The sequence below is a fragment of the Eleginops maclovinus genome, chromosome 1, assembly GCF_036324505.1.
Source record: "Eleginops maclovinus isolate JMC-PN-2008 ecotype Puerto Natales chromosome 1, JC_Emac_rtc_rv5, whole genome shotgun sequence".
NCBI lineage: Eukaryota > Metazoa > Chordata > Actinopteri > Perciformes > Eleginopidae > Eleginops > Eleginops maclovinus.
Genome location: NC_086349.1, coordinates 8,441,639 through 8,467,423, shown reverse-complemented (window position 1 = coordinate 8,467,423; position 25,785 = coordinate 8,441,639). Strand labels below are relative to the sequence as shown.

The 25,785-nt window shown below is 41.0% G+C and overlaps 1 protein-coding gene across 2 annotated transcripts; it reads left to right on the top strand.

The window, feature by feature from the left end:
* The first annotated feature begins 121 nt into the window (after positions 1-121).
* Positions 122-20,629, top strand: plekhm2 (pleckstrin homology domain containing, family M (with RUN domain) member 2). Of its 2 annotated transcripts, XM_063885564.1 has the most exons (20): positions 122-715; positions 4,015-4,121; positions 5,091-5,200; positions 5,303-5,402; positions 5,656-5,743; positions 5,830-6,004; positions 6,886-6,945; positions 8,116-8,401; positions 9,207-9,962; positions 10,264-10,333; positions 10,703-10,793; positions 11,077-11,141; positions 11,770-11,858; positions 12,628-12,760; positions 12,934-13,124; positions 15,714-15,779; positions 15,889-16,048; positions 16,220-16,399; positions 16,897-17,013; positions 17,123-20,629. In XM_063885564.1, exons 1-20 carry the CDS (start codon positions 656-658, stop codon positions 17,258-17,260), a joined length of 3,042 nt encoding a protein of 1,013 aa, XP_063741634.1. In that variant the 5' UTR covers positions 122-655; the 3' UTR covers positions 17,261-20,629. The 2 variants fall into 2 exon arrangements, with proteins under 2 accessions (XP_063741634.1, XP_063741642.1); XM_063885572.1 differs by lacking the exon at positions 6,886-6,945.
* Positions 20,630-25,785: the final 5,156 nt, after the last annotated feature.

Below are 25,785 nucleotides of genomic sequence, written 5' to 3'. Positions count from 1 at the left end.
ATATTTGCGTTTTTGCACAAATCGGAGCAAATCCAACTCCCAAGTAGCCAGTTTTGAAAGCTGTTCAATCTGTACGAGGCTAATGGTAGTGACGTAATGTCCTTACAGTGGGAGTTCAGCCTGAGAACAGTTAGGTCAGTAGCACAAAAAGTAACCCTAGCTTCCGTGACTTTGATGTAATTACCAAGCGAAATTCGAGAAAAAATGTCACTTAAATTAATTGACAATTGCTTACACAGTCAAAAATGTAGACTATGATCATTACAATAACTGCTAAAAGTCCATGTTTGGGCTCTGAAATTTGCTAGCCACCCCCACCTTGAGTCCAGCGTTAAAGAAAGTCAAGTGGCTAACTCTTGAGCTAACGCAAGGCTAGGCATACATTACACTTGGCTAACTGGACTCGTTGAAAGTGTTTTGCTTGTCATGCTAAGTACTTCACATTAACATAATTATTGTGAACTACCGACACTGTTAAACTGAATGTGTACACTTGACACGCCAAGCTGTATCGTTACTTTGGCAGCCAACAGCATCGGAGGTAAAGAAAATGTTAGCTAGCTAGCTAATAAGACGGGCGGCATTAGCTTTAGCATAACATAGCTGAGCTTGGGAGTCAGCTGACAGGCTGCTGTAAGCTGCCAGCAGACCAGTGATGGATCAACTGAAAGTAAAGGATCGCATATTGGAAAACATATCCCTGTCTGTCAAGAAGGTAAGCGCTGTCCGTTTGGTCAGTACATTTAAACATTGTCAGATAATTTAATTATTTTAAAGGAGTTACTGTAGCAAGCATTAGGTCATCTTTGGTCTGCCAGAAGAAGGCAACTTTAAGTCGTTGGGACATTACCAGCTCGCTGTTAAGGGAGGGCCTTTACCTTATTGATATAATACAGTATCGAATGGTCAAGTCACCTTTTAAGGGTTGTCATGTTGTTCTAGTTTTCCTTCTTGACCATTGGGAACAATAGTGGCATGAAGCCCCTGTGTCTGCTCACTGCGGTATGTGTTGTAAACACACCTGCAACTATATCGGGGGACACTATTTTGCTACATAAGGGTTAGCAGGGAGATATTTGCTCCTATTTTACATTAAAGTTTCAAAAGATTTTACATGTTCTTTCCCCCGGTGTGCCTGGTGTTGTGAAACTACCTTTTTCATAACCTGATAGACAGCATTGCATCTTTTCCCAGCTCTCCCTGCAATGTTGTAGATTTAAAACTATGTGCATTTTAGTTTTTTTACTTTTGTATTTTTTCTCTCTAACTCAGTTTTTCCCCCATTACTAGTTGAGCAGTGTTTAATGCAATAAGCCCAGTACTTTGACCTACTTCCTGAACTCCAATTTGTTTAATACATTATCATTCGTTTACACAAAGATCATTTATTGTCATTCTGCAACTCAGGGTTGCCCAACAGAATGCAGTCGTAGGGCCTTTACACTACCATAGAGAAGCAAAACAAAAACAGTGGTGCAGTACAGTACCTCTGTTGAACTGCATAAGGACCGTTAAAGAAGTGGAAATGGTATGTCTCAAGCTCCCAAGAAAAGCGTTGACCTCAAACAAACATTGCTTAGTCTCGTGGCGATAGTCACAAGATATAAATTGTCTTTCTTTGGCGCACAATCCTCAAAGCTATTTTGACCTATACTTGGGTCCATGCCTCAGGTTTTCAACATATCTGTAGGACCCTGCAGGAGGACGGTGACCATGAAACACATTAAGCATCATCTGCATAAACAATTATGACCTTGTTATTATGACCTTTTTGTTGCTTTTGCTCCACTACCTTGGATTTATTTTAAGTGTTGAACTGTAGAGAAATCGACCCAAAACCTCCTTTAGTCTGATCCTGGCTTAAGTTGGATTTAGGTCAGAGACATTCAAATACTGGGCACAGTGTTCTTGGTGGCTTTAACTGTAATGTTGCACTGTAGGATTATAAGATCCTGATGCATGTCATTAACCATGGAACATGTAGAAACATGCTACAATTCCAACATTGTTCCTCCCAAATTGAAGTGAACACCATGTTCAACTGTAGATAATGCTGTTCTATTTCAAATCCAGTCTGCAGGAGTTCAGAGAAAAAGATACGGAAATACTTGATCATCAGTTTATATACAGTGGGGCAAAAAAGTATTTAGTCAGCCACCAATTGTGCAAGTTTTCCCATTTAAAAAGATGAGAGATGCCTGTAATTTTCATCATAGGTATACCTCAACTATGAGAGACAGAATGAGAAAACAAAATCCAGAAAATCAAATTGTAGGATTTTTAAAGAATTTATTTTCAAATGATTGTGGAAAATAAGTATTTGGTCAATAACAAAAGTTCATCTCAATACTTTGTTATATACCCTTTGTTGGCAATGACAGAGGTCAAACGTTTTCTGTAAGTCTTCACAAGGTTTTCACACACTGTTGCTGGTATTTTGGCCCATTCCTCCATGCAGATCTCCTCTAAAGCAGTGATGTTTTGGGGCTGTCGCTGGGCAACACGGACTTTCAACTCCCTCCAAAGATTTTATATGGGGTTGAGATCTGGAGACTGGCTAGGCCACTCCAGGACCTTGAAATGCTTCTTACGAAGCCACTCCTTCGTTGCCCTGGCGGTGTGTTTGGGATCATTGTCATGCTGAAAGACCCAGCCACGCTTCATCTTCAGTGCCCTTGCTGATGGAAGGAGGTTTTCATTCAAAATCTCACGATACATGGCCCCATTCATTCTTTCCTTTACACGGATCAGTCGTCCTGGTCCCTTTGCAGAAAAACAGCCCCAAAGCATGATGTCTCCACCCCCATGCTTCACAGTAGGTATGGTGTTCTTTGGATGCAACTCTGCATTCTTTCTCCTCCAAACACGACGACTTCAGTTTTTACCAAAAGGTCTATTTTGGTTTCATCTGACCATATGACATTCTCCCAATCCTCTTCTGGATCATCCAAATGCCCTCTAGCAAACTTCAGACGGGCCTGGACATGTACTGGCTTAAGCAGGGGGACACGTCTGGAACTGCAGGATTTAAGTCCCTGGCGGCGTAGTGTGTTACTGATGGTAGCCTCTGTTACTTTGGTCCCAGCTCTCTGCAGGTCATTCACTAGGTCCCCCCGTGTGGTTCTGGGATTTTTGCTCACCGTTCTTGTGATCATTTTGACCCCACGGGGTGAGATCTTGTGTGGAGCCCCAGATCGAGGGAGATTAGCAGTGGTCTTGTATGTCTTCCATTTTCTAATAATTGCTCCCACAGTTGATTTCTTCACACCAAGCTGCTTACCTATTGTAGATTCAGTTTTCCCAGCCTGGTGCAGGTCTACAATTTTGTCTCTGGTCTCCTTTGACAGCTCTTTGGTCTTGGCCATAGTGGAGTTTGGAGTATGACTGTTTGAGGTTGTGGACAGGTGTGTTTTATACTGATAACGAGTTCAAAAAGGTGCCATTAATACAGGTAACGAGTGGAGGACAGAGGAGCCTCTTAAAGAAGAAGTTACAGGTCTGTGAGAGCCAGAAATCTTGCTTGTTTGTAGGTGACCAAATACTTATTTTACCGAGGAATTTACCAATTAATTCTTTAAAAATCCTACAATGTGATTTCCTGGATTTTTTTTCTCATTGTGTCTCTCATAGTTGAGGTATACCTATGATGAAAATTACAGGCCTCTCTCATCTTTTTAAATGGGAGAACTTGCACAATTGGTGGCTGACTAAATACTTTTTTGCCCCACTGTATGTATTACAGTGGCTTATTTGCATTAAAGGGATTTCTTGATTTAGTTATTGCTATTTTTTTATGTTTTTGAATGGTCTTTATCCACCTTCCTTAAAGGTAATTGTGCGGAGTTGGCTAAAGTTTTTCATCCCCAGCTGGTTTTGGTTATATGCATAATGAATGATAAAAACATCCCTATCAAGAGCCATGCCCTAAAAGCAATAAGCAAAACATAAATATATCCTTATTGGTAAAACTTTAAAGTTCTGTCTTGTGATATCTTAAACCATGTCTCTGTACAGTTGCAGAGTTACTTTGCGGCCTGTGAAGATGAAACCCCAGCCATCCGGAATCATGACCGGGTCCTTCAGCGCCTTTGCGAACACCTGGACCATGCTCTGCTGTACGGGTAAGTGGATAACTGCACGTCAGTTACTCACTGGAAAGAGGAAAGGCGCATTGTGTACATAAGTCTGCAGTTATGAATCCTGCTCCTTTACCTATATTGTAAATCTACCACCTCATCAGAATCAGAAACAGGTTTATTGCCAAGTAGGTTAACACATACGAGGAATTTGTCTTGGTGTTATGGTGCATACATATACATACATAAAAATAAAACAAAAATTAGAGCTGATGTCCCTCCATCTGAACTGTCACAAGTATTTATGCATTTTAGACGCACGCTTTTCAAGTTACAGATTGGTTCAATTATTGATCTAGGTGTAGATCTTTCAGAGTTCATAGGGATGGATCGCAACACCACACTATAGGGGAAACAATAAGCTGCAGGTCATGCAACCAAGACCTAATATGCGAACAAGGGTTAGATAAACCCTATCTAAAGCTATCTAAAAACATTCAATTTCAGCATTTCAAAGCAGCATTTTGGGCTTTATATGTATCACAATGGAAACACTGAAAAATAAATGACGATAGGATAGGCTAACTATCAAGCTAATGTTGTGGGCTACGGAACTCTCAAACATCATATTAAATACTGTATGTGTTGCATACCCTCTCAGCTTTCCCAATTCACCTGCTAATGCTTCCTTTTTGTTCTTAATGGCTCCTTTTTTTTCTGATCTGCAGCCTAAAGGCTAAAAGATGGGTTCCTTATCCTGTTGGTAGTGCACCACACTGAAACTATTAAGCATGTTGTTGTTTGCTAGAAGAAATTTGACAAGAAGACACCATGACGTCATACAAAGTGAATCCAGAGTGATGAAGTGTTTTCCACTTCAGTGTGGGCAGGACTTAATTGCACTCTGTTACATTTCTGTTAATATTTATCTCTTGTGCCATCACTCTACTCCGACTTGCCCGTTTTGACTTGTGATATGCATGTGATATTATGGTCTGTTTTTCTACATTACAGCCTGCAGGACATCTCCTCTGGTTACTGGGTCCTGGTCCTTAACTTCACCAGGAAAGAGGCTGTCCGTCAGATAGATGAGCTCCAGCACATAGCAACCAACCTCGGCCGAAGTAAGACATCTCTGAAGCTCAGTGGAACACTCACATGTACAGAACATTTGGGGGGTAAGAGTTGGTTGAATTTTTCTTAACAATTTTTTTTTTTTTGTGCAGGCCGTGCATGGTTATACCTTGCATTGAGTGAGAGCTCTTTGGAGAGCTATCTACGCCTCTTCCAGGAGAACCAAGCATTACTGCAGAAGTATTATTTCAAGTAAGTCATCTGGAAATTCTGATTACCTTATTCTTATTCTTGATTACCTTTTTAAAAAAATGATTTTTACTAATTGCTCCATGTAGCAAGTGGAAGTTATATTGAATTTTAGTGACAACATTCTCTGGTGTTTAGACAAATTCAGTTTCAAGATTTATGGAGCATAAAAACTAAACGCTGCTTCTCCATGTTGAATTTTGACTCTGGGGACGGCAAGCAGACTTATTTGTTAATGTCTTCTCTTCTCTGCTAGGAATGCATTAGTGTGCAGCCATGACCACCTCACGCTCTTCCTCACGCTGGTGTCCGGCCTGGAGTTCATCCGCTTTGATCTGGAGCTGGTCAGCATACAGTATAATTCATGAGAATAGAAATGTCGCTTCTACCAGCGTGTTTACAACGTTTCTGTTTGATCCTGTTGCTTCAGGACGTGCCCTATCTGGACGTGGCCCCCTACATGCCAGATTACTACAAACCCCAGAACCTGCTGGACTTTGAGGAGCGGCTGCCCAGCTCCGACAGCCTCTCCCTGCACTCCTTCACCTCCCTCACCTCCACCAACCTGGAGTGGGATGACAGCGCCATAGCCCCCTCCAGTGAAGGTAAGCAGTAGGGGGTCCTCAACCACTTTCCATAGAGTCTGATCTGATACTTATACTTACCTAAATGTTATTATAAACAACACTTTCAAATCACAGTTGTAGCTTTCTAAATTTGTATCAATGTATTTTTAACAATATTTTCATCCAAATACTGTAGGTCCTAATTCAGATGTTGATCAGTTAAAATGATTAGTATGATGACTATTAAGATTAATAAAAGGTTAACCTTGATAATCACTCCTGAAATTGACGTGACACATTCAGCCACCGAGAAGAGGTATCACTCTTGTCAGTCCACTAAATGTTGCATAGTGGTGGTACAGAGTTATGTGTACTTTTTTTATTTTTACAACCACAGGCTTGCAGATAGCACACACACACCCGGAAAACAGCCAAGTTTATTTTCGATCTGTTATAAAATTACCCTGGGATTAATTCTTAATCAGATATACCCTGGCTTCTGTTCAGCTGAAATGAGAAGCTGCCAACACAACGTTTTGTACAAATACAATTACAACTAGCAGGCTGAGGTGGGCAGAACCCTGCTATCAACATGTTGAAGAAAAGGTTGGATTAATCTTCGCAAGGAAACCTTCGAGCGTTTTTATCAAACGCATGATGTGCAGATCCACAGGATGTCTTCATTGGTTGTGATTGCAGCACTCACCCAATGCTTCCCTATCACTCTCCACAAAGTCAGTTCCTTGCTTTAGGTTTACTTCCTACTTTGTTTTTGTTTTTTCCATCACCTCTCTTATTCCATATAACCATATATCATGTTAGTTTTTTTACTATTTCTGTACCATTGTCTCTCCTCTCTCCTGTCTCCACTTCATCTCTCTCTAATGATATCAATGTTATCCTTCCTTTTTTTGTTTTAGATTATGATTTCGGTGACATCTTCCCCGTGCTGCAGTCATTGCCAAGTGCAGACTGGGAAGGTGGGACATTGGTCAACCCCTCACCTTACTCCCATTTGAACCTTCCCTCCCCCTCCCTCCGTTTTTATCTGGCATGGCCCTCCTGCAGTTTGTGCTTAAAGCATGCTTGGTACTCAGCTAGTCAGAAATAAGACATGCTAATATGCTAAGTGCATCTAGCTAGTGCCAAAGCCTGCTGTAAAATCAATTTTAAGCTTTCACAGTTACATCGACACACAGGTACATGAAAACAAAATGGTGAAGTCATACATACTAATAATACTTTGACTGGTAAGTTTGGGAATTCAGTGTTGGGTGGGAACTCATATCTGTCCCGTTCTGCATGTGTTACTCATCCGAGGAATGATCCTAACGCTGACTCTGCATTATTATTTATCACAGCAACATAAACGCCTGCCTGGTTTCTGCCTGGTACTCACCTCGTCCAGCCTGTCTCATGACATTGTGTTTTGTGTTTGTCTGGTGTGTCGTTTTTATGTAAGGTCTTCTCTTCCTGTGTGGTATCTGGCACTGGCCTAGATTAGGCTCCACTGCTGTGTGAGGTGACATTTAAGAAATCTACATAAGGGCACAGTCCTTGTTACCACTGTAGCATCCGCTTGCAATAAGTGTGTTCTTTAACGATAACACAACTATATATATTATATATATATATATATTTTTTTAAATGCAATCATCTCCTAATTTAGTAAATTCCACAGCTTGATCAGCCAACTCGTGTTTGATCAAAAGTGCTGTTTCCTGCATATTATTTAATTTGAGTATCTGTATGACCCATCACTAGTTGCAGTAAGTAATGCTTAACCTAGGCCTGTGCCACTGCAAAAAAGCTGCTACTTTACTCACTTGATGTCTTCTGCAATGCATTTGTGCCTCTGACCCTGCCAAAGACCTGCAGTGAAGGACGCTGCAGCCCCTAACATGTGTTTGTACGTGACGCTGAGGAAGAAATACATGAAGGCTTTGCGAATTGTCTCGTTGTTCAACTTTCCATTGGTGGTAAAAGAGTATACAGCAATACAAATCATTCAGAAAAGAAACAGCTCTAATCTAAAATGATTTATTGACATCATCAAGTTACCAATGAGACAATGCCCAAACCTCTGTGTACATCTCCTGAAACTCAATGTGGGTGACTGTTCTTTAAGTCTTTGTTATCTTTCATGTCAGAGGGCGACCTGACGGACCAGGCCAGCTGCCCGCGCTCCAGCGGCTCCGACCCGCAGACGGTCATCAGCGACACCATGGTCCTCTCTTCCGGCACTGTGAAGATGAAGGTAACCTCTCATCTAGCTCCTCACAGCCCCACCTTCAGACACAACCCCTTCAACGAGGACTCGGACACCAACACCAACACCTCAGCTGACGTCACGCCAGTGCACGTGGCCAGCAGACACAACTCCTTCACAGCTGGAGATGACACAGAGGGCACCGGCAACGAGCTGGAGGTTATCAGGTACAGGATCCACAGCTTTAGTTGTTGTGTCCAGACAAAACACACCTTAAGTTGTCTTAATGTTTTCTTAGTTGAGGGCACAGAAACTCCCTCTGTAGGGAACTTTGGGATTTTTGGTCTTTGCAGACCATTTACATGCACAAAAACCTATATAACACACTACACGAAAGGGAAAACCCCCAAAACCACAGTAGGGCCCCTTTTTTAATGCATTTACCTTTACTGCTTTGTAAGATTTTGCTGTGTTAAAATTCTACAGTTTCCATGGAGACTGTTATCTTGAACTAGCGCTCGTGTTGCTTGTTATCTTCTCACAAAGTTGGGCTGTAGATGGTAGATAAATACAAATAAAGCACACAGAAGTAAGTCGGTCAGAAGACAGAAAAATGATACATTTAATGTATCTTTTTTTTATAATTACTTAGTAACTGTACAATGAAGATTAAAAAATAATGTATAATGTACATATTTTACAGGTAGCAGTATTTTATCATTTGCTTTGCATTTAGTATTGCCATGAACTGGGCCGTTGTGCTGTTAAGATGAGATACCTTAAGTGTTTTCCATGAATTGTTTGCTAAAATATTTAGTACAATGGTTTTACTAACTTTAAGGGATTTTTTAAGTGTAAGATCAAGATTGGGAAAGAAAAAAAAAGAAAAATTTTAAACCTTAACACAAAGTAAAGACTTAACATAAGGTGTTTTGTGCATCTGGCCCATAGCTTGCAGGCTCACATTCTATATGCAGTTAATGTGATTGTATTATAATGGGGAAACCACAGCTAACCACTGTGGTCTTCCAGGATGGCCAGGCGGAGGAAACCAGCCAAGAAGCGTCGAGGGAGGGGCTCCACAGATTCTCTCAGCAGCATCCACAACTCTGTCTCCTCGGAGCAAAGCGAAATGGAGGTCCACCTCCTTTCCTCAGAGGACGTGGAGTCGCTAAACGGGACCTTGATTCAGATGGATGCTGAACAGGAAATGAGGAGAAGTAGGGTGGGATCAGAGGTCGTGGAGGAAAGAGATGAGGAAGGAGTCGAGGAAGGAACAGAAGGCCTCCTACGGCTCCCGGAGATGACGGACACCTCCATGGACACCGTGGGCCAGCCCCTGCGTGATGTCATGGACCGGATAAACGGCACTCTGGATAGGGAGGATGTGTGGACGCATCGAGAGGAGAAAGAACAGGAGAAAACTATTAAAGACAGTGAGAGGGGCCCCGAACCTCCTTCCCAGCAGCCCTTTCGAGGGGCGTCAAAGGATGAGCCCCCCGACCCGGCACGAGGAGAGACGCCTTTCTCCCCTCAGCCCACAAGCACCCACTTCCTGCCGGCCTCTCCTGCGCCCGCAGACTTATGCTGCTTTACCGCTGACAGTCCAGACTCTACTCCCACAGGTGGTGGCCACGATGACCCTGCAGAGCATCATCAGCCGCAGAATCTTCCAGGTGGCCCTGAAGATGAAGCAGAGGCAGAAACAGCAGAAGGACAGGAGCCAGAGTTAAACAACAAGAATACATTCAATGAGGAGGCAGAGAGTTCTCATCCTGCTGAGTTTAAGTAAGTTCTCACCTCTGGACTCACAGCTTCTGAAGTCTCCTTAGTTTTTTTTTGTTTTGTTTTTCCCTTTCAGTAACCCTAAACCCTAAACAGTGCATGTTAACTGCACTTAAATCAAATAAAAAACCTGTGCAATAATGTTGCCACTTTAATAATGTTGAATTCTAAATGTTTCTATGTTTGTTTTAAGTCATAGTAGATTGGTCTATATATAGAGTATTCTAACATATTCTGTTCTTATACGTAGTTAAAAATGACGTTTAATAATTCATTTGTATATTGTTCATTCTTTATATTTCAGGGTGGACAACAATCACCTGCTTCTTCTCATGATTCACGTATTCAGGGAGAATGAGGAGCAGCTTTTCAAGGTGAAGGAAAACACACTTTGTTTTATAAAGTGAAATCCTTTGGGGGAAAATTTGAATATATTGGAGTAATGGCTCAGCTGTACGTACATTAACAAGGGAGTGATGGTTTGTGTAAGACTTGTGTAAAAACTAGGGTCTTTCACACGTCTTCAAGCCAGTTTTGGTTTTGTTACACACACACACATGTTACAAAATGAACCAGTGGTTTGGAGACTGTTGCTCAATGGAAGTGTTGAAAGGCTCAGTTTGCCTTAATGAACTGCTTGTTCTCCAGCTGTAATAATGTATCTTATCAGTATTTAGTTAGGAGTTTCAAATCAGGATGAGTATTGATATTGCCACTTGACAGCATTTCTCTTTATGTTTCAGATGTTGAGAATGAGCACAGGCCACATGGAGGGTGACCTACAGCCACTGTACCTGCTGCTGACTGACTGTTACATCTACCTGCTGAGGAAGGGTAAATGTTAAAAAGAACAGCAAATATTGACTTTTTTGGAAACACCTGAGTGCTTTTTTTACATATGGACGTCATGTTTTTATCTCGGACTTACCATTTAACTTTTGATCGAATCTGTAAAAACAGATGGTGTTTCTTTTTCTGAAACATCCCTGCAATGGTTCTCTAACATCAACACAATGTTAGAGAAAGTGGAGAACACATTTCAATAATGTTATTTTGTAGGCAGAACATAATTCCTATGAACATGTTCTCACTGCATGACTCTTGTTTTCCTCCCCAGGTGCAGCAGAGAAGCCTTACACTGTAGAAGATGCCATTTCTTACAATGAGCTGGACTATCTGTCAGTAAGTGTCCTTTACAAACTGGTTATACACACACATCTGCAGTCAAAAGTGAGTCCAGCAAACCAAATAAGGCATAACTGATTTTTTATGGTTCCTTGACGTCACCAAAAATGTATGAGTTAAAAAAAGAGGCCCTATTGTGCTTTTGGGGGGTATTCCCTTTCCTGTAGTGAGATATAAAGATATTTGTGCATGTAAGTGTGTGTTAACATGCCCCAGCAGAGGCACTAAATACAAATATTAACCTGGATATGGGTCATTTTTTAAATCCCTTTTGAGATATTCAGGTGTCATGTCACATTAACGCAACAGCAATAAGAGTTAAAAAAATAACATACAACAGCTAAGAGTTTACACAAGGTTGAAAATAAGAATTCAAATAAACATGTCAATAACATTATGAATACAAATAAAAACTTTGAGGTAATGGTAAACACTGAGAAGAGGAATTCACATATATACAGATACTGCTCCATAACTCCCATCTGTTACATCATGGTTGAACCTGCAGTCTACATGATCCTCAATGTGATCCATGTTAACTTACAAGATTTGAACCATGTAGTCGGGGTAGTGAAGCACAGCGTTTTGTGTCTGATACCTTATTTTGAACGTTGTTTTACTTTAGGTGGGCCTCGACCAACAGACAGTGATGGTGGCTTGCAACAACAGACGAAGGAAGTTCCTGTTGGACACAGCCGATGTTTCTCTGACTCTGTGAGTGAACCTGCATTTCTCCTTTAGTTATTGGTTTTTAACTCCATAATTTGTCTTAACAAGCCATAATTGTGTCAGTGTGCAAAGAACCAGCATGCATACTTCTAAAATCTCACATCTGAGCCGTACTAGACACTTGGCTGATTGTTATGCCAAGTTCACACTACAAGATTTTTAGCCCAATCGGCCGCTCCCAGAGGGATTTTGGAGCTCGGGGATGATTAGATGCAAATCGGTGTTAAATCGGCAGTCGGCATTTGATTGTTATGTGTGAACTTTTCAAAGAGCGAGGTGAGAGACTCCCCGAGGCCTCCCCGAGGCCCGACAGATATCTAGCAAGCTAAATATCTGGACCTGTCTGCAAGTCTAAATCCTGTAGTGTAAAAAGGGTTGTGCCTGCTAATGGATGCGCCAACGAGCTACAGCCAATGAGAGCGTGAGACATGGGGTGAGGAAAAGCCCCGGGGAGGAGCTGCACAACTTTCAATTCGTCATTTCCCGTGTCACTTCTTGCGTGTTCTCGTGACAAAACGTAGTTTGGAGACCAGACAGACTCCTCTGGGATTTCTCCTGGTGACAGATCTTGTAGTGTGTGACCTCCTGTCGCCGTTCAATCGCGTAGTGTGCACACCACAACGACTTCAAGACTCCCAAGCGAGTTGTGTAGTGTGAACTGGCAAGCGATCTGATGACTTTGAAAGTCATGTAGTCTGTGCAAGGCATTAGTCTCTCCTCTGATCTCATCCAGTCCATCCTTCTTCTCTTACAGGTGGTTCTTGTCCGTTCTGAAGTCAGCCATGGTGAAGGGATGTCGTGAGCCTCCTTACCCCTCTGTGCTGACCGACGCTACCATGGAGAAACTGGCTCTCACAAAGTTTGTCTCCCAGGAATCTCACTGTGAGGTACATATACGCTAAACCTTACACACACTGCTTTAGCTCCTTTATTACAGTTCTGTTTTTAACAGAGAGAAAGCTGACAAACATGCAGCTCTTCAACCATTAATCATAAACGAAAATAACAGAGTTTTGACTGAAAATTTGACTGAACGTATACTTGTTTCTTGTGTCTCCAGGCATATGAAGTGTCTATCCAACTGTATTCACTGGTCCACTGGGAGGATCCTATGGACATGACTCTGTCCCCCCAGGGTGGCCCACCATCTGCTGGACAACCTTCCAGTACCAAAGATGGTTCCCTGCAGTACCGCTGCGGATCCACCTACCTGGGCAAGGAGCTGTGGAAAAGCTGCTACCTTGTCCTCAGGTTCGGACAGCTCCTTCCAGCTGCTATCAATGTGTTTCCTGAATATGTCTTTGCTAGATTCAATACAACATTGTTTACATTGGACATTAACCTTCCCGCATTGTGTATTAACAAGGCTCTTTCCTTCACAAATAAGCATTAATGTCCAGGGTTAAAGACAAAAGTTTTGATAGTTTTGAAAATGCCTAATGGTCCTCATCATAGGAATATGCTTTATTTACATTTTTAAATGTGAAAATGTTTGATTTAATCATAATCTTGGTTATATCAACACCAGCATGTAAACCAACAATATTTTGAATTAAATATGTATATGAACAGCTGGTAAAATAAACACATTAGCAATATACATTTATTGATGTAAGTATAAAGACAAAAGTTACATTTAGTTTGTGCAATTGCATGTATAGTAACTGTGTGTGTGTGTGTGTATATATGTGTATATATATATATGTATATATATACACATATATACATATATATATGTGTATATATATATGTATATATATATACACATATATATATATACATATATATATATGTGTATATATATATGTATATATATACACATATATATACATATATATATGTGTATATATATGTATATATATGTATATATATATATACATATATATACATATATATATGTGTATATATATGTATATATATATATACATATACAGTGGGGCAAAAAAGTATTTAGTCAGCCACCAATTGTGCAACTTCTCCCATTTAAAAAGATGAGAGAGGCCTGTAATTTTTATCATAGGTACACCTCAACTATGAGAGACAGAATGAGAAAAAAAATCCAGGAAATCACATTGTAGGATTTTTAATGAATTTATTTTCAAATTATTGTGGAAAATAAGTATTTGGTCAATAACAAAAGTTCATCTCAATACTTTGTTATATACCCTTTGTTGGCAATGACAGAGGTCAAACGTTTTCTGTAAGTCTTCACAAGGTTTTCACACACTGTTGCTGGTATTTTGGCCCATTCCTCCATGCAGATCTCCTCTAAAGCAGTGATGTTTTGGGGCTGTCGCTGGGCAACACGGACTTTCAACTCCCTCCAAAGATTTTCTATGGGGTTGAGATCTGGAGACTGGCTAGGCCACTCCAGGACCTTGAAATGCTTCTTACGAAGCCACTCCTTCGTTGCCCTGGCGGTGTGTTTGGGATCATGGTCATGCTGAAAGACCCAGCCACGCTTCATCTTCAGTGCCCTTGCTGATGGAAGGAGGTTTTCACTCAAAATCTCACGATACATGGCCCCATTCATTCTTTCCTTTACACGGATCAGTCGTCCTGGTCCCTTTGCAGAAGAACAGCCCCAAAGCATGATGTTTCCACCCCCATGCTTCACAGTAGGTATGGTGTTCTTTGGATGCAACTCTGCATTCTTTCTCTTCCAAACATGACGAGTTGAGTTTTTACCAAAAAGTTCTATTTTGGTTTCATCTGACCATATGACATTCTCCCAATCCTCTTCTGGATCATCCAAATGCCCTCTAGCAAACTTCAGACGGGCCTGGACATGTACTGGCTTAAGCAGGGGGACACGTGTGGAACTGCAGGATTTAAGTCCCTGGCGGCGTAGTGTGTTACTGATGGTAGCCTCTGTTACTTTGGTCCCAGCTCTCTGCAGGTCATTCACTAGGTCCCCCCGTGTGGTTCTGGGATTTTTCCTCACCGTTCTTGTGATCATTTTGACCCCACGGGGTGAGATCTTGCGTGGAGCCCCAGATTGAGGGAGATTAGCAGTGGTCTTGTATGTCTTCCATTTTCTAATAATTGCTCCCACAGTTGATTTCTTCACACCAAGCTGCTTACCTATTGCAGATTCAGTTTTCCCAGCCTGGTGCAGGTCTACAATTTTGTCTCTGGTCTCCTTTGACAGCTCTTTGGTCTTGGCCATAGTGGAGTTTGGAGTATGACTGTTTGAGGTTGTGGACAGGTGTCTTTTATACTGATAACGAGTTCAAAAAGGTGCCATTAATACAGGTAACGAGTGGAGGACAGAGGAGCCTCTTAAAGAAGAAGTTACAGGTCTGTGAGAGCCAGAAATCTTGCTTGTTTGTAGGTGACCAAATACTTATTTTACCGAGGAATTTACCAATTAATTCATTAAAAATCCTACAATGTGATTTCCTGGATTTTGTTTCTCATCCTGTCTCTCATAGTTGAAGTGTACCTATGATAAAAATTACAGGCCTCTCTCATCTTTTTAAATGGGAGAACTTGCACAATTGGTGGCTGACTAAATACTTTTTTGCCCCACTGTATATACATATATATACATATATATATGTGTATATATATGTATATATATGTATATATATAGTCATAAAAAGGCTAAGAAGGTATTTCAATTACTGTGTTTTGCCTGCCAAAAGGGTAGGTCACATTTACCATAATCTGTAGTATTATGGTAAATGTATTGCAAGCTATTTGATACTTCTGAAGTGAAAAATGATACTTTAGTGGTTTTGAGTGGTTTGTGATTGTATGTCTATTATTAAAAACATATTTATGTAATTTATCGTCTAGCTTCTGATTAATACAAATAATTGCCCTATTTTCCTGCAGCAGAGGGATTCTGTACCTGTATGCAGAAAGAACTGATGTGACGCCTGTGCTGTCCGTCAGTATGGGGTAAGACATCTTCTCTTGTCATAGCGATAGAGGCACAGGTGTTGCTAATAACACTTAAAGGCAATAAACACTCTGAGGAATAGGTATTCACTGATATGTTGTCTCGCAGAGGAGAGCACTGTGGAGGCTGCCGGCGCTCCAACAGCACGGAGCGGCCCCACGCATTCCAGGTCATCCTGACGGAGCGGCCCCCGCTGGAGCTCAGCGCCAACAACGAGCAGGACATGGCCGAGTGGATGCTGCTGCTCTGCCAATCCGTCTCCAAAGGGGTAAGGAGCTACAACATGTGTTCAGCAAGCACGTGTTACTTTTCCAGTATCGCAGGCATCACAATATTTTTTTTATAGATGCAGGGGGACAACTATGGAATGCTGAATTGTTTATTTAAGCCCTGTTTATATGCTCATGGTGTAATTCAATTAAAGCCTCCTCCCCTGCAGGTCATCCCTCAGGGTGTGGCCCCCACTCCCTGTATCCCATGTTGCTTGGTGATGACAGACAGGAAGCTGCTCACCTGCCATCAGGACTGTCAGACCAGTTTCTTCCGCTCGCTGGGCAGTGCTGACATCTGTGACATCACTGCTGTCAGCGTGGAGACCGATAAGGAGTACTGCGTCGTTGTGAGTGGTCGTCTGTTCAAAAAAAGAGGATTTTATATTAGACTTGTATTAATCTGTAATCTTTATGTCATACGGTTTGAATGAATTCACTGTGGACTTAGCTATGGTATTAAGTTCTCCTGAGTCTTAGGAAAAAAAATGTTGAAAAGCAGAAGCTCCTCCATGCTTTCCGTATGTAAATAAAGCATATACAAATTAAAAATGCCAAAGACCTTAATGTCACATAAAACAAGAGCAAGAAGAAATCTGAATTCATGAGAAAGTTGTTATTTTACTCTATATATCGAAAGGCGTGACAGCACAACGATTAGACCAGTGTATTAAGGGTGTTCACAGCTAAGATTGTAGCTCAAAGGAACCCTGTGTTTCATCTCCAAATTTTCCTCCGACTGTGGTGATTGGACTTGAATCAGGCTGCTTGGTTCCACATTTTTACTGATGTATTTCTCCTGTGTTAAGGACCTTTAATGTGAGCCTCCCCATTTGTCCTTCTGTAGGAGTTTGCCTCAGACCGGACCCAGTTCCTTCCTCCCTGGGTGTTGTACTTCAGCGGCTGTGAGGAAAGAGATCGCCTGCTGGAGGTGTTGAGCAACACATGGAAGGCCATTTTCCAGGTGAGAGGATAGACTTGTTGTTATTTAAAGCTGTCAACATCTACTACTAGGATGTTGTCTCTAGCTGTCCTTTTGGATAAACCCTCACATATGTCCTCTCCACACACAGGTTGACCTCCCCCACAGAGAGGTGCTGGACCTCTCTGTGCAGAAGCGCTGCAGCGAGGCCCTCGCCCTGATGCACAGCGCCTGGCAAAGGGCTGACAGTCTGGCCCGAGGCAGAGCGCAACGGGAACCCTGGTGCTGACAGACACACCTGTGGGTCGCCACTGAGACATACTGATAAACGGTTTGCTATAGTTGCAGAATACATAGATTAAACTCTGGCATACAGCCACTGTAACCCTGAGCTCTAAGCTCAAAAGATCAGACACAGTTATTGGTCGTTGCACTGCAGCGTGAGCTTGTGATGCACCTCTGAATTGCAGATCTCTATCAGAGAACTGCCTGCAGGAGTAGCAAAGCATACAGCAGATCACACCACAGGGATGCAACAGCAAGACATTCTTAATTTAAATTAAATGAACGAAGACCGACGGAAGGATACAAATGATTTGATTTGATTTGATGCTTGTGACGCATATTCCTTTATTAGAGGATATTAAGAAATAGAAGCAGAATACCTAATGAAGGAAAATATTATGATGTAATATTTTTTCCATTTGGAAAAAGCTCTGTAGGAATCGGTGATGGGTAATTACAGAAGGAACATACAGATAAAAGTTAAGTCTTAGACTTTATAAGGGTAAAAGAAACATTTGAGGAAGCTGAGTTGGAAGAAAGACAAGGGTCCATTACCAGCAGCTTCACTGCACAGTGAAATGTTTTCTTTACAAATTTAAATTCTGAGATGCATGTCGAGAAAGCCATATGTTAAGGGGGCATTTGACTTGCGACGTGGAAAAGTCCTGCCTCCTTGCCTTGCAGACACACAAAAATTCCGCTTTCGGACACAAATGTTTGCTTAGTGAGGGCCTGTGTCCACAAAGCTTATTTTTTAAATTGATTCAATTGATTCCAATCAGAACCGAGCGCATGCTGTCGGAGGCATCTTTTTTCTGAGCGCTCCTCTGTCAAACGGGAACTTTCAAAACAAAGACCTAAAAGCCCATTGGTTGGAGCAGATCGGCCGGGTAAATAAGCGCAGGGATTGTTACTGTTGAGACGCTGGGAAGGGACGCTGCCCAGTGCCCTGCCAGCCATTTTCTGCGAAAAAAAGGCACTATGTGGACCCTTACAAGATGTGCTAGTAAAGTGCAAAATAGAGCATTTAAACAGTGCTATAGAGTATCATCACATAAGCTGATATCTCAATATGAAGAATACCTTTATATTCAGCTGTTTCACTTTGCATGACATGCTCCTGTCGTCTGTCTGAGATCTTGCTGAAGCAATGAAAAGATTTTTTTTTAAATCAGGAAATGCAACAGACTTGCCTTTTATCTCCGCTTTGTAGAGACGAGCGGAGGCTTCCATGCAGACTTGCACATTGTGTTCGCTGTTGTTTTGGTACCCGTTGTGGTTATGTGTGAGTACCATAACATGCTTTCATTTCCATTTTAGAGAAAGTGGGAACAATTGTTACTAAATTATTGAATTCATAGTGGACATTTTATTGTTCAGGATATTGTCGTATACCTCTCATTAAGTGTATCGAGTAAGAATACCCGTCAGTGTGAAGAATATGTTACAGAGTTTTTTGTTTTAAATGAGTGGCATCATACTGTACTGTGCAGTACGACCTGACCACTCCACTAAATTAACCATGCCTTTCTGCACTCATTAAGACACTATAAGGTTTATTACATTTTGAAATAGCCTTTTAACCAAGAGCAGAGTATCATCTTCTCTTAGCAGATCAATGCTCTCAAGTAGTCTGTAAAATCAAATAATATTAAAGCATTACTTGGAGAAATCTTAAGAGTAAGAAAACCCTAAACCGGCTGTGATTAGGGCTGGGCAATACATCGTTATAATATCGATATTGTGATATGAGACAAGATATCATCTCACATTCCTGAGCGTAATATCGCGCAACTCTCTTTTCTTGGTTTTAAAGGCTGGATTTTGTTTTAGCTGCAGTACTATTTGCCTTAATATCCACAAAACTAAGCATTATTTTAAAACATGTCCTCTTGTAAATATTTTGTGAAAGCACAGACAACCCTATAATATCTTCCCAATATCTATATTGAGGCATTTGATCAGAAATATGGTGATATTTGATTTTCTCCAGATCGCCCAGCCCTACCGATGTTAGCAGCTATTTATTTTCCAGAATGTGTCATAATGACAATTGTCCAATAAGGGGGTTTGCCTAAAATGATATTGGGTTACGCATCTGCCTTCTACAATACCACTGATATAGTGCCGCTGCTCTGTGTAACTGTGTTTCAGCTCTCAGTACGAGTCTAAAATCAGTGTTAGATTTCTTTTTCTGCTTCCTTTTTGGACAACCCTTCACTAAACTGTACAAAATGGCCAATTTGGTTAAAACTAAATGAAGCATTATTTATCCTTAATATTATCTGTTGCCTTAGACTGTCCGATTTGACAGACTGTGTTGGAACACTACAATCATTTGACAAGTCAAAGTATGTGCTGTATGTCGGGCTCAGTATCCAATGTTTTTAAGTACAGACATCATGTTGTCTGTATTGAATGTTGTTACTCATTGTCATTTAGTTAAACATTTCCTGATTTTTGCTGTTGAAATCCGGCAGGTTAGTGTTGAAAAATGTGATTCTATTCAGCAAAATACGGTACAAAATAATTTCCATTTTGGTATTTTTTCCCTGAGGTTTTGAACAGGCCCCGATAAAACCCTCACCTGATACGCAGCCATATGTCATAAATGTATGTTTGTGCACAATGTCTTTCTTCATGTCCACATAATCAGCGCTTTAAGCCTCTCTAAGTGCTATCATTCAACTGTGGCGCTTTTACAAAGAAATCTAATCTCAGGTGAAAAAGGTACGTCACATCCGAAACCTTAGCAATCACCGTTTGTTTCTATTGTTGCTGCTGTTTTGTCAAATTATTTTTTTTTTTCTAGTTTGTTTCGATGCAGCGTTGTGAAGTTGTTTTGCGCACACAAACAGACAAGGCTGCAAAGGAATATTAAATGATGGATAAGGTGGTATGTAAAAGTCCTTTCAATAATTCAGTGAGATCTAAAAAAGGATCTAGGAGTAGCTCACCAAGTGGATTATTTAAGGAACTTTTGACCAGGGAGAGACAGACTTACTTGAAATGATTGTTGGATTATCAATAAAGAAATAAAGTTGTGGCCTATGAAGTGTATATAAAGAAAAAGGTTAAAGTTTGTCTTACTCGAACAGAGGTTTTGAATGTGGGACATTGCTGGCCAATGATGGATGACATCTTCTAAGTGAACAGCGCCTTTTACATTTTGTTCATAAATGTATACTGCATGTAATATTTGTACAATATTTAGCAGTTTTATTGAATTGTAAATAGAGCACTAATCGAATATAACATTCTGTACACTCGCACATACAGACGTGCATGTCCAGGAGGTTTTATAATGTTAATGAATGTACAAATAAACCTTTGTGATTTGAAAGCGTAACTGAATAAAGTGAGATGAAAAGAACTGGCTCCTTTGGTGATACATTCGCTATAATATGTTCCAGTGTCTCTGACTTTACCACTTATATTTCTGTTTTAGGTGAAACCAGGGAAGAGCAGTCAGTCAAATCAAAAGGACAGTCATGTTAGAGCAGGGAGAGAAGACTCACAGGTAAGAGAGCAGATGCAGCTGCTGTAATATGTAGTCTCCATTGCACACAAAACAGCATACTGACTGTAATGTTTTTGTGGGTGATTTATTGGTGATAACTGTCCACAATTAAATAATCAAATGAAATCAAATTTGGGCCATCGGTATCATCTAAGGGGACAAAGTCTCATAGTGATTTTTGGCAAGGTATACACCCCTAGTACTAGAAAAATCACGATAGCAGTGCAGGGGTGGTAGCGAAATCACTTTTTTCAGCTCATGAAGTTACTAATCCCCTAAGATAAATTTAGTTTTTGGAATCCGGTGTATATCTGCTTTAGGCTCATGGTAGGGATATTGCCGATATTCTATAATATGGTGCTTGGTGTCGTTGGAAAGGGGACCTTTTAGGCTTTCATTTAACCCCAGTACTGAATCTGTCCGACAAACACAGAGGTCACATGACTTCTTCTTTAAACCAGAAATAACACACTTTTTCTCACAATTTCTGCCTAAACTGAATGCTTTCTTTTATCCCGGTAACTAGAACGGCTTCTTGTTGGACTGCTCACTGGAAATCTGGGCACCAAAACTCAAACACAGAAGATCACTGCTTTGGTTTAATCATTTAGTCAGGACATAATATACGCTGTCACAGGTGGTCAACATAAAACACCAAAGCACATTCTACTCACGTATGCTGTAAAAACACTGACGGATAATACTGAGCTCATACAAACACTGAACAAGCTGGGGCATGGGGTGTCTTACTTCCAGCTTGAAGAGAACAACACTGCTCTGTGTCTCCAAAAACTAGCAACAGCCTCTAACCAAAGAGTTGTACTTCCAGCCTCCATCAAGCCTCATGTCTTCACCAATCTTGCATGGGATAATATTGATAGACTTGCATAGTGGTACAGGCCAATGTCTATGGATCACATCTGTCAAGAACTGATCTTCCACACATTGGGAAACTGAAGCAGAGATCAGTCACCATTGAAGACCAAGGCCTGGAAGTATATGTAGCATGTGAGCAGGTTTGAAAATTAGCATGAAGCTATAATCATCTATCTATTTTCTATGTACCCAATTTAATTGTGATGTACATTCCACATAAAGCATTCATTCATTCAGGTGCACATGTGGACCCACAACCTCTTCCAACAAGGGAATACTGTATCCAGGAAACCAAGGAGGCTGCTCTTCTTGCAAGAAATGAGACAACGGTGTGGGAACTTGCAAGGCAAACAGATCCAGAGAATTAGACAATCCCCAGCTAGATTGGTTTTAATATCAGCACCAGGGACCAGGAACCAATCTCACAAGATATTGTTGGGTATCTGCCAACCATCAACTCACCAGCCACAGAGATGAATACAGTGTTTGAAATCCTGAAATAATCTGAGCTAATCAGGAAGGAGCTGCACCTAGAGACAATAGTTGTAGTCATGGATCAAGCGCTCTATGCAAAAGCCGCTGAGATAACCTGGAAGCACAGAGAATGGTTCTCCAACATTCTTCTCAGGATGGGGACATTCCATACCATATGTAATGCCTTAGCCATCATAGGAAAGCGGTTTAGGGATGCTGGTCTAAAGGACATATGCATAGAGGCTGGAGTTGTCGCAGAGGGGTCCATCAATGGAGTCCTTGACGGTAAACAGTATAACCGTGCAGTCAGGGTCCACAAGTACATCTCAAAAGCACTGATGAGACTTGCATGGGAAGACCACCACCATGATCAACAAGCTCAGGTACCACCTTTTCTGTGCAAAGAAAGGTGAAATCGAGAGTCATCAACTCGCACCGTGCAAGGACAGCTTGAGGCAACACACACTGCGAGCTAACTATCAGGCTGGTATTTGGAGAAAAAGACCCACAAGTGCCAAGCCCTGTTGGCAGAGGATGGAAGATGGAGAAAGAGGAGGAAGGTGAACAGTTGGTGCTGCACTGGATGGAAGACCAGCCAACAACTGAAGCTGTCCTGGATCTACTCGCCTGCAACTGCACTACATTTTTTTCACTCCCACGATGTATGTGTCTTGCAAATGGCCTCAGGTGCACAGATTGTGTAAACTGACAGAGTGTGAAAACCAGGCGACCTGTGTAGAAAGTTCAGATGAAGACGAGGACGACATGGAAAATGATGATAAGTTAAGAAAATAATGGATATCAACATACAAACCAGTCTTTATTGACTTTTACAACTAATAGGGCTCCATCCTATTTGTCCATTCTATTCGCTCTATTCTATTTTGAAGACTTGTGCTGGCTGCACAAGCCTAATTTAAGGCCTCTCACAAATAAATAGTATGGGTATATTATACATTTTCTGAATCATCAGAGTGCATTGGGTATTGTCAGACAGATTCAGTACTGCTTAAATGAAAGCCTAAAAGGTCCCCTTTCCAACGATACCAAGCACCATATCATATAATATTGACAATATCCCTACCATGAGCCTAAAGCAAATATACACCAGATTTCAAAAACGGAATTTAATTAAGAGGGTTAGTAACTTCATGAGCTGAAAAAAGATTTCGCTACCACCCTTGCACTGCTATCATGATTTCTCTAGTACTAGGGGTGTATACCTTTCCAAAAAACAATGATAGCATTTGTCCCCCCGATGATATCGATCAACCCCCCTTGCTCATGGACTATTATTGTAGTGAGACAAATTTCCCAATATGTTTATTTTATGCCTGGTTGTATTGTTTGGAGTTTGCAGCACCTACTACATACTACACAGTTTGGAAATTCCAGCAACTAACACCTTTTAGGACCTTTTGTTTGTGATTTCCTTAAAGAAGCCATATTATGCTCATTTTCAGGTTTCATATTTGTATTTTGTGCTGCTACTGTGTAATGTTTACTTCCAATTTGATGTTTCAGGCAGGGGGGGAGTGTGTGGGAAAGAACCTCCCTCTGGAGGGAACTTTGGGATTTTAGTGCTTGCAGACCATTTACATGCACAAAAACCTATATACACACTACGGGAAAGGGAAACCCCCCAAAAGCTTAATAGGACCCCTTTAAGGACAGTTCAGTTAACTTTAAGACTGGTACAACTGTAGATCTTTGGTGCCAGCTGTAACAAAGGACAATATGTAGCACAGCATAGAGCAGACAGCATGTTCACTGCCTCTGGTGTTATTGATTACCTTTTTGTTGTTGCTAGGGCAACAAGTTACTGCTGGTCTATTTCAATTACATTTTTATTATTAAAGCAGCATTAAATGTCACCTTGGGTGTACTTGTGCCGTTTCCATGGTTTCTTCCAGCCATTAATTCCCTGCTTGTATGGTTTTCTCTGCGCACAACAACACAGAACTGGATCAAAGAAGATTATGGGGAGTTTTTTTCACTTACAGATCTCCTTCAGAGAGGAAGGAGATGGAAAGGTACATTAACTCGCAGCAGGACATCACAATAGGGGGCAAAAGCTGACTGTTACAAATACAGTGTACTGACTAGAAGAGAGTGCCGTTTTAAATTGATCACTGACGCAGTCCTTACTGCAGATGGTCCATGGCCTACTATGAATTGTAACAGCATCTTCTAGACTCATCCTCAGTGGAAAGTGTCCTTACATAGTGACTGAGCAAGAGTAGAACAATCTAAAGAAACTTTGTCAGATCTATAACGAGGATAAGGAGTTAAGTAGCAATTGTTTTGTCTCTGAGAAGTTCAAAGAAACAGAGTTGGAGGATGTTAATTGAAAAAGGAAAAAATGATCAGCTGTGGCTTAAGGAACTTCTCAAGGACAGTTTAAACAAGGCTAGTATTCAGCATACTGATGATTCAGCAATTCTTGAATCTTTCGCCAGGAAAAGAAAGAAAGCGCATTTGATGACATTAATTATTTTTTATGAGTTATCTAGGAAACACCAGGCACTGCAAAATCATATTATGTTTATTCAGTCTCCTCATTTATAGAGATAGAAACAGTTCCCCTCTGAAATCCCTGTGTTCCCTCCAGAGGGAGTTTCTCTCCCACACGCTCCCCCCCTGCTCGAAACGCCTCCATTGGACTCCTTCGTTTACTTCTGTAATAGTCACATCACTATGTCACACTTGACCTTCTATTGGCTGGTGCTCCAACACATTATTCGTGACAGGTTAAGGGGCAGGTTGACCGATCACAACAGAGCCGCCCAGCTTACCAATCAGAGCAGCAGAGGCAAAATACTAATATAAACCTGAAACTTAGCATAATATGGCCCCTTTGAGAAAATATTAAGATAGCTTAACGATTAATAAAATAATAAAGTCAGTTGAGACAATCGAATTCAACTTGAGGTTTTTTTCCCTAATAAATCAACCTTAATAAACATCCCTAATCATACTACTACCCTCATTTTGAGTGTATTTGCAGTTGTATATACTGGACAAAACTGCCATGCTCTCTTGCCGGGGACTCTTGTGAAACTTTTAATTATCCAAAAAGTAAACTTAATTTCTACCGAGTATTATCCATGACACATGCCGTGCTTTCCCTCTTTTGCTCTGCTCTCCAGTTTTTCACTCCGTAATGCAATTTTAATACCTCCCTCCTATGACTCATCTCCCTGTCTCCCTGTCTGCTGCTCTTATTTCTGTTTTGAGTGCTGCAAAGCGTTCCACTTAAAAAGGAGGTTTGGAGAAAAACAATTACGTCGCTTATGGTGCAAGTGGACATCAAATAAGAGGATATTAAGGCGTGCACAACCTTATAGAGATGCTGTTCATCAGGAAATACATCTGATAGGGGCGGAGCCTCTTCTCTAACCCTGTTAATAATGAATGTTAATTTTGTATGCGGTGTACATCTGGAAATCAACTAAATGAAATTTGACAAACAGCTTGTTTAGATTAGGAAAACACTAATTAACAACAAAGAGGAGATCCCCCCCCCCCCACCACCACCACTACACGTTTTATATCCTGCATAATGAGCGTTGAAGAGAAAGCTAGGATTTTATTCTCCCATTCTCCGCCCCTGACTGACTATTACATTATTTATGAAGTAGGGATGTGCGCTGTGCTGC

What these genes read in the sequence shown, in the direction of transcription:
- plekhm2 (XM_063885564.1), top strand. Translation starts at nt 656, where the DNA reads ATGGATCAACTGAAAGTAAAGGATCGCATATTGGAAAACATATCCCTG. An exon ending in AGCAACCAACCTCGGCCGAA is followed by an intron (nt 5,201 to 5,302) that starts GTAAGACATCTC and finishes TTTTTTGTGCAG; the next exon opens with GCCGTGCATGGTTATACCTT. An exon ending in ATAAGGAGTACTGCGTCGTT is followed by an intron (nt 16,400 to 16,896) that starts GTGAGTGGTCGT and finishes GTCCTTCTGTAG; the next exon opens with GAGTTTGCCTCAGACCGGAC.